Source organism: Morone saxatilis, unplaced genomic scaffold, assembly GCF_004916995.1.
Source record: "Morone saxatilis isolate NCDOM2014 unplaced genomic scaffold, NCSU_SB_2.0 Contig12, whole genome shotgun sequence".
NCBI lineage: Eukaryota > Metazoa > Chordata > Actinopteri > Moronidae > Morone > Morone saxatilis.
In genome coordinates, this window is record NW_023339674.1 from 3,132,238 (window position 1) to 3,141,841 (window position 9,604).

Below are 9,604 nucleotides of genomic sequence, written 5' to 3' on the forward strand. Positions count from 1 at the left end.
ACCCCCACCCCCCACCCCAGCTCCTCAGACTTCTGGTCAGGCTTAGTTGACCAGGAGCTCCTGGTACTGCTCAGACCGCAGGAAACGCCCGAAGGAGTCTTTCTCCATCAGGGCATAGATCCTCTTCTGGGCCAGGTCAAAGGTTGCAGGGGAGAGATCCACCAGGTTCCTCAGGGTCACATCCTTGGTGAAGTGGTCAATGTTCACCTGTAGCGGGAAGACGACAGGACATGTTGTCAGAAACAACTAAGTATTGATGGTAAATGTGAAAACTGATGATGTTAGTGCGCAGAAATGCGATGATGTGCCTGTGAGACAGGACTGAGGGAAACAAAGAGGAAGCGGATGATTCCACATCATCATAATACCATTTTAGGAAAGATACTATTGTATTCATTCACTGCTTATTTAACCGTCCAGTTCTTATGTTTGTTCCAAATGAAATATAAACATAAACTTCATCAAGTCCTGTGTGATTATTCCAAGGAAAGGACCAACCACAGACCTGATGTTTACAACATTAAAAACATTCGGAGACTGGTGGTAATAAAAAGCTAATTCTGAGCTGAAATAAAGCTGTTTTGGCCCATAAATATGATAAATAATTACAGAAATGTACTTGGATCCTAAGTTTTACTTAACTGGAAAAAAACAAGTATTAGCAGTAAAATGTACTATAAATAGTGTTGATGAACTGCAGTCTGAACGTTTTAGAAGTATTTTTGGGTTATTTTATGACTTTATAATCAAGTGGACCATAGAGAGGGGAGAAAGAACGGGAATGACAGGCAACACGGATTTCCAGCTCGAAACAGGGACCTTACTATGAAGGGTCAGCACCTTAACCCCTTCCACCAGGGCAAGATTATGCCCCAATTATGGTGCTGTTTAATAGTTTGAACTTGCATAAATGTATAATGTCAGTAGGGCTGGGTATCAATACCATTAAGGTATTGACCGAAGTAGTATCAAAGTATTCGTATCACTCTCTTATGACTGGTATCATAGTTTTTTTTAAATGATACCCAGCCCTAAATGTCAAGCTGTATTTTATTGTTGTAGCTTGGTTATGAGTACTTCAATATACTGTTATGGAATTGAAACTTGCAATGGATCACATTAATGTTACCTTGTAACATATTTTTGTTTTACACTTTCTGGTTTAATAAGTCCATAAACAATTTAGACTTCGTAAATGTTTTTAACAGCTATTGTTTTATGTGCTCACTATGTCTTACGTAAATTATCATAAAAATAGCCCAATGTTTTATTTCTGATGGTTTTGTTTCATCCAGTCATCCTGTGCGGAAAATAAATAGTGTGACCACAACATGTTGTTTGTACACTTTGGTATTTGTACAGATTAAACAAGTTTATATTGTGTTATTAATGAGCTTTAGATGTGCTAGTAGTCAGTAGACAGTAGTCTGTTACCTTTGGACCGAGCCCATAGAGCTGTTAACCATTGTTTACAGTCTTTGTGCTAAGCTAACGGTTTGGTAAATATAAAGCAACCACCCACAACCAAACAGGAGAGTGATATCAATGTTCTCATCTAACTTTTGGCGAGAAAGGACACAGGAGTTACTTCAGGTCAGTCACAGTATTTACCTCCAAAGGGAGCTAGAAGTCCCTAACCCAAGATGGAATTACTGCAGAAAATGTGCTAAGCGTGTGTGTGTATATTACCTGTGTGTGTTCTCGTGCTGTTCACTGGCGTGCAGAGTCTCAGTACATTCTCTGTCTGTAACCTCATCTGTTTACACCCAAGCATGTCTGTATTTCTTCTCTACACATTTGTTCACTGATTAGATAAAGGCTCTCACTCAATCATATGTATGGACATTGTTATTCAGGCAGCTTTGCCTCCAACAATTAGTTCTCTTTAATTTTATTTTTATTACAAACTTTTCCACAAATGCTGCCTGTATTACTCATTGTAAATCCCTGCTTCATGCATTGCCAACATACAGAGGGCATCTTCCAAAGAATAGATTTACTATGTATTCGGCACACATTTAAAATTCTAACCTTAACAAAAAATATGATGAAAGGCCATGTCTCTGCATATATTAAACTCCTTTGTGCTTAATTGTGGCAGTGCAGAATTGGCACAGAATTTAAATATTAAAAACGAGTGATCTGAATAAGTAGTAGTAATAAGTGATTATTGCCAAGTGATGGGTGAACAAGTGAAAGTGACTTTCATGTTATATTAAAGAGAGAGTTTGTGAGTGAAACATTGTTACCCATCATATAAAGCCCACCATGTCTGATTAAATGTGATGATCTCTTTCTATTCCCTGTGGAGTTGAGCTCATAAAAAGGGGGAAGTCACACGAGTCTCTGACCTCTCTGGGTCCTTCAGACTGGATGAAGTCTTCGTAGATCTTCTTGGCCTTGGCGGCCATTTTCATGGGGTTCTTGGTCTTCTTGAACTCCTCACAGGACATCCAAAACTCAATATTCTCATCACTGAACTCAGACTGCAGGAAGCTGCGGAAAGCATTCAAACCATCTGATGGAGAGAGTAGAGAGAGAGAGAGAGAGGTATTGATAGGAATAGAATATAGAACAACAAGTGGTTATTTGAAGGTCCAATGTGTAGGATTTAGTGGCATCTAGCGTTGTAGTTGCAGGTTACAACCCCATTGCCTCACTCTCCTGTTCTAAACATATAGGAAAAACTATGGTGGCTGCTAAATACAAAAAATGTGAAAGGCTCTATGGAGAGCCAATGTTTGGTCTGTCTGTTCTAGGCTACTGTAGAAACATGGCGGTGACACTGCAATAAATGTGTCATTATATTACTACATATACACCATTATTCCCAAAATTATGTGAAAATGTCAGCTCGGCCCTTAAAAAGGAAAATGACACTCAGAAAACCACAAGAGTAATCAGACCATCTGTTTCCATCCCTAAATTAACAGCTTTCATCCACCCCAGCTGCTAAAATCATTAAACAAAATGCTGTACATATGGCATGAGATCAAAAGGGAATTAAATCTCATAATCTGATGTTTTAGTCATTTTTACCTCTCCTCTGTTGGACTGTATAAAATCAGTACTAGAATATTCTCTGTAATAAATTATGAAATTGAAAAGAAACTTTAAAACTTTCAGAAGACTTCAACGACCTTAATAAGTTTCAAACTACATCAGTGATGCAGCCTGTGAGAAAACTGAGAAACCGCTTCTTCATTGATATCATTATATTCTAAGTTACACCTGCTTTCAAGCAGTGAAATGATTGCCTCTCGCCTACCAGATGCCAAATATCACATTAGCAGTGTGGTTCTTTCCATAATACTCCTGTCATGTTTGAATAAAGCCATTACGGAATATTTATATAACACCGTGGCTCAAAAAGCCATTATTTTAGCAGATTTGCAGAAGTGAAGCAGTGGAAAATGAAAGGAAGGCACAATTAACATTATATAATGGAGGTCTTTATTGAGGAAAGTGTCATGTATTGTCCATTTTGTTGCAGAGTTTTCTTTACCTTTTTGGATGGACCCAAAACAGAGATCAGGAAAAAGCAGATGTTTATATAACATAAAGGGACAGAAAATGTCCGGAAGCTTCTTCAAAACTATTATGAAAATAAAATTATATTTATTCAAAATACCTAAACTAAACTTCAGTTTACAGAAACAGACAACTACAGTGTGCAAAACAGAAACAAAACTTTCGTTTGGACAATGTAGAAAGTAGAATGGTGTTTCTCAAAAAATAAGGTTTGATAAAACAAACACTTATTTCAATGTAGTCCATTGTAATTTAACAAAATGCCTGAAAAAGGTCCCATTGTCTCAACAAGCATGTGCTGCAGATGATAAGCATTCTGTTATGGCCCCAGGCTTTTATCTGCAATCTAGATGGCTAGTTTGGTTCAAAATAGCACCGAGACTCAATCAAGCTGCAGCTTTTTTTTTTCTCTGAAAGACCTTCAGTACAAGGACACACAAAAGCGAAGCACACACGCACAAGCACTGATGACAAGCTGTTTGTGTTTCAGAGCTGCAACAACCAGCAGTAAATGCAGCATTATGTTTACTGTTTGTTTTTGTTGCATTTATGATTTTTAGAATAAATTACTTAGATGTCAGCAGAGTTCTGCCAGATTTATGTGCATAATTATCTTAGTTTCTGTACGTTTCAATTAACTTCACTGCCCCTCATAGGTTGAACAAGCTGCGTAATCTTTCAGATAACAAAACAATGAAAAGTTCTTATAATTAAATGTCTTCTTTTTATCTGAGAGTAATCGTACGTTATTTATTTCCTGTAGTATAATATACATTGCATTATGCAATTTTTAAAAGCGAAGGAGGGGGGATAGTGCTCCTGTATGTCTGAGTGGTAATAAGTCATTGAGAAGCCCATGGGAATTAACAAGAGAGAAGGCATAAAGAATAATGTTAATGTAAAATCTCATGTAGGTAAATAATTGTGGCGCTGCAGTCTGCAGCAACCGTGCAATAAATCAACGCTGGTAGAATCATTTAGACTTCTCCCTGGAGATGTTACCATAACACACATAGCCTCCATGGACCGATACACACTCAGATGCATACACACATTCGTGCAGGCATGCAAACACAGGAGAAGCATAAATCTCTTTGCCCTGTGCTGAAGGAGCCACTTAGAAAGGTCTTTTGCCACCTACTGAGGTCTGCAGAGAAAATGCTTCTCCATTCGCATCATCCGGTCAGTAACATGTGTACGTGGGTCTGTTTTGATGCACAGGGGAAACTTAAGTGACTTATTAGCAAGGGAGTTTACACGTATTGCTAAGTACCATTAGCCATTAGAGTTAATCATCAGTCCTGCTGGCTCTCAGGCTTTCTGTGCACTTTGTGAAGTATACAGTGGAGCCAGAAGCTGGTGTCTGTAGAAAAACACATTTCCAACCACCATACATGTTTTTACATTTACATTCAGTTATACATTATTATTATGATGTACATGATGTTTACATTAGCAAAATACTTGAATGGACAAAAGTGATCCTGGATAAATTTACCTGTATCGGATTAAAAATTCACATTGCAGTTACCTGCTACGGTCTTAAGCCAAATTGGGATATTGATTGAAAATCTGAGAAATGCCACTTATGTTTAGCTAAACTGTAGTAGCCTATGAAGCAACTAAAAACATCTCTGGGAGATACATTTATTTGGTGTGAGGAGTTTCTTGACATGCAGTTGCACAAATGAAAAACTGAATAACCCTAATAACAGAATAAGGTTGTGCCTAAAGATGTGGACACAAAACTGACTTTATCTAAAATTTATTACTGATAAAGGAACCCAGCTGAAACACATATGAAGCATATGTAATTAAAAAAAATTGTAGCGACATGCAATGTATTTGTAGTTTATGGATTTTAATCTAGATATTGAGGTTTGAAATTCTGATTATGTAAAACTGTATAGTTTATTTGTAAACTTTTTAGTATCATTTGAAAATGCTTATGCTGTTTGTGGTGTTTTGTAAGTCTATGCAAGGTGGGCATACAGTATGTTTATGTGCATGAGACGATAAAAATCATCATCTCCATCATTCAATGAAACAAACAAATGGTCCCATTGATATCTAACACAGTGTGAATACAAAAAATAACAAGCACACAAGCTGTATGGTTCTTATGGAAACCCTGCTAGGTGTACAGTACCTGTTTAAACAGTATATTAGACAGACACCAGACCTCGGGGAAGGCATGTTTTAAACCGATGTGCCAGATGTTAAATAATAACCAGCACATAGTATGAAATAATGATGCCCTTAGTGTTTGCTTGGGAGGAAGAAAGCAGAGACACTGCAGAGTTTAAGGAACAGGCTACCAGAACAGGTGAAATGTGTCCTGTGTTTGGATTTTAACAAGCACGTTTCTTATTGTGCGGAAATAATGGAGCATCATTCTGCTATGTGTAAAATGTTGGTGTGCAGAAATGGCATCTCGTTGAAATTGCACGTGAACAAGCAACATTCAGGTCATGTTATTTCATTGAGGAAATCATTTGAAGCCATGTTGTTTTCTTGACTATACTGTAGGAGTAGGTTGATACAGCATTTTAAGACTTAATGTGACAGATGTTTGCTAAGATTAAGAAGGTGATTTTTCATCAGTCAGTCAAAATAGATCCAATCTGAAGCTCTATTTCTCAGTGTCTTATAGTCACATCTGTGAGATAATCAGGGCAGGATCTAGAGAAATATTTGTGTGGTGTATGAGTGTGGCATGGAGACTTTGTGGGGTTGCAGAAATAATGCTGATTTGATTGCAAACAGTCACATAAGATTCACAAATTAAGATATTTGAACCCAAAAATATTACATTATTGGTAAAAAAAAAATAGAAATCGATAAATTGATTCTTCTTCAGATCTTCAGACATTTTCCCGAATACACTTTTCAGTCTTTTTTCAGTAAAATTCACTTAGTCTAAAATGCAGCCATCGCACAGCATTATATTTACATGTTTTGTTTAAACATAATCTAAATTAATGTTTGAAATTTGACAGCTGGGGTGGCAAGAAAATGTTTAGGCCCGCCCCGGAGATAATGAGAATTAAAATCCAACAATTACCCTGTGCTATGAATTATGTAGTGGGGACAAAAATCTGTTCATGTAGTCACTTAATGAGGACCCAGAATCTATATCGGGCCAAAATCTGTTAACCTACCTGCCTAGCCTTATCCCAAAAAAACAAGTCTTAAGAGAAATGTTTATAGATTCACCTTGTAGGGTATCATTTAAGTTAGGTTAAGCTTCCAGGGAAAGAATGTAAGTTAATTGTGCCACTTGCTGTGGGTGCATTGCATTAAGTGTTTGTGTGTCAGTGTCAGTATAAGTGAAAGTAAAAGAGGGTCAACCTACAGCCGTTGTTCAGGACTCGGTCCAGACTCTCACGCCACTGAGCAGCCTCCTCAGGAGAAGGCCTGCACACAAAAGACTTCAGTTTAGTCAGGAAGTTTCAAACTGGTTAAAAATATCTCAAAACACAAGCGAAAATACAGAATTTGACCCCATCATTTTTTACAGTGTACAGTGGAAACAAGCTTTTTCATTTAAGTTTGAACTGCAGTTATTTAAGTTGCTGCTACAGGACTTTTTTCAGCATAATTTAACAGCTACCAGGGGGAAATACACTACACTTTAAAATGCTGATTTATTTCTGAGGACCAGTTTACCAAAAAGATTCTGAGCAACCCATTTCATTTTATTGGTCACTGACACATTCTCTCCTGAACTGCAATCTTTTTGTTTTGTTCTACCATGAACGGGTCTCATTGGGGCGGCAGTAGCTCAGTGTGTAGGGACTTGGCTTGGGAACCGGAGGGTTGCTGGTTCAAACCCCACAGACCACAATATGGAGTGTGGACTCTGGAGAGGTGCAAGTTTCACCTCCTGTGAACTACCGAGGTGCCCTTGAGCAAGGCAACCTAATCCCAAGAAACTGCTCATGGGCGCCGCTAACATGGCGAGCCCATCACTCCACCATCTCTCTCCCTGTCGCATGTCCACAAGTGTGTATTTCAGCCTATGTGTGTGTGTAAGAATAAAAAGAGTTCTTCTTCTCTTCATTACAATATACAACATTTTTTCACCATGAGCAAACATTATGGGCTCTACATAAACTCTACAGAGTGAAACCTGTATACGTCACTATTGCTGAAAAGCTTCAAACAAGAAGCTATAAATATTCCCAGACACATTTGATGTATGTTTCTAGTCTCACAAAGCAAAACTGCATCCTTTGATCTCCGCTGTGAGACTTAAGTCTGGAAAACATCCACTGAGAATAGATTGTCTAAATTCTCCCTGTGATTGGTCTGACATATGTACCAGACACACTGGACTGAAACTTGAAACAATTTGAAGGAGTCATGATTCTGGAACTGCATGTCCTTCCTCTCACCTTTGGGAGAAAGTTTCCCAAGCAGCTAAAACAACAGAACTATCATCTATTATTGATTGTATAGGCTTCCTAATATAATCTCAAGCAAATGCTTAATGAACACTGGATTGGCTTTGCAACACTATTCATAGTCTAGATTCTCACTGTGGGGCTATAGTGTGGCACATATCCTCAGCAATCATAAATAAAGACAAGTCAAATATATAAAAAAACTCTGTTAATGGATAACAAATTTAGATGCTAAGGCTAATACAAGTTATCAACATTGCAGTGGCAGGAGAGTTATAAAGAGTGATATATATAGTCTTAATATTGAACCACATCTCTCTAAAGGGAACACACAGAATACGGCAAAACAAAATCAAACCTTCAGCTTAAGCCTCACTGATTTCTCTTAAAACTGCACTGGGGGGACTTTCTTTAAAATTCCACCATGTCCAATTTGAACAATTTCCATTGTATTGACAGGAAAAATCAAAGCAGACAAAATCGGATACTTTCCATTTACAAGATTGCTCTACAAGTATATGCTATAACAAGAATAAAGTAAAAGAAAAGTAAATGTGTTCAATACCTCATACATAATTCATCTCTAACCCAGTCTTTTCAAGGTAATGCATAATAAAATGGAAGCATCTAAAGCTTTGTACCATCTAACACCGACATCTGAGCCCTTTCTGTGTCTGGAGAGGTTTAATGTCCTTTGATCACCACATCTTGTACCTGCTCGAGGCTCTGCTCTGCCACTTAACCATCATTTATCTGGTTAACAAACCTCCACCAGAGGCGGAGAAAGAAACTCACTTTTGCAGCTTCTCCGGCTTCTTCTCAGTCTTCTCGGGGTAGGGGATGATGAGGTCGATGGCATTTTCTGGCTTTTGCAGTAAAACTCCCAATTTCGACTTGATCTCCTTAGCCCTGGGTGACAGAAAGCAGAAGGGGAAGAAGGCTTGCGTGACTTGCGAGTCTTTGTTAATAATATTCTAGTTATGTTTATTTAAGGTTTTAATGATGGGGAGGTTTTATCATCTTCTCTCCAACACGACTCCAGTATATTGCATTTAAGGACATAATATTAAATACATAAGCATGGCTGATTAATACACTTTTGAATGTAATTTGCCATACAAAAGTACAAAAGCCCTTTAAAAAGTTCTTTAGAAAAGAGGTTTCATGTTGCTTTGAATAAAGAGGCAACCTTGTTACAAAACAAACAAAATGAGAATATTATGACATTTTTAGTTTTTTACTCTTAATTGTTATGTTACACTAAATCTCTAAAACAGAGGTCAAACTTGATCAGAAGTGCTATAATTGATTTAGTTAAGTTTGATGTAGTCATGCATCACCACCATAAAACCAATACAAACCAAATGTTAAAAATGTTTGATTTATTATAGTTATGATTTGATCTTTGTAAATTTGGGTAAAATTTTCATCAAGTTTCATGAAGTTTTTCTTCAGCTCTGGGTATAGCAACGTCTCTGATCCCCCTTAGGTTTGAGTGCATAGGCAACGGAATCAATTTTTCTGACTCTCTTGAGTAATATGCAAAAACCCCAAAAACAGCAACAAAAAACAAAACAAAAAATAGTTCAATATAGCATAAAACTGGAATAACACAGATGAAACTGCTCTTCAAGTCAAAAGTTCTGCTCAAAAAGGATTTCCAGCAA

General features: G+C 37.5%; 1 protein-coding gene across 1 annotated transcript in view; it reads right to left on the reverse strand.

Moving 5' to 3' along the window:
* Positions 1–12: 12 nt before the first annotated feature.
* The window catches only part of LOC118322350 (regulator of G-protein signaling 5-like), a 10,009-nt gene continuing 417 nt past the window's right edge, over positions 13–9,604 (reverse strand). The window contains exons 2-5 of the mRNA XM_035654010.1: positions 8,733–8,846; positions 6,887–6,948; positions 2,352–2,518; positions 13–207 (exon numbers count right to left, since the gene is read on the reverse strand). Of these exons, the coding sequence (XP_035509903.1) occupies positions 43–207; positions 2,352–2,518; positions 6,887–6,948; positions 8,733–8,846 (508 nt within the window). The 3' untranslated portion in view covers positions 13–42. The remainder of the gene's footprint in view (positions 208–2,351; positions 2,519–6,886; positions 6,949–8,732; positions 8,847–9,604) is intronic.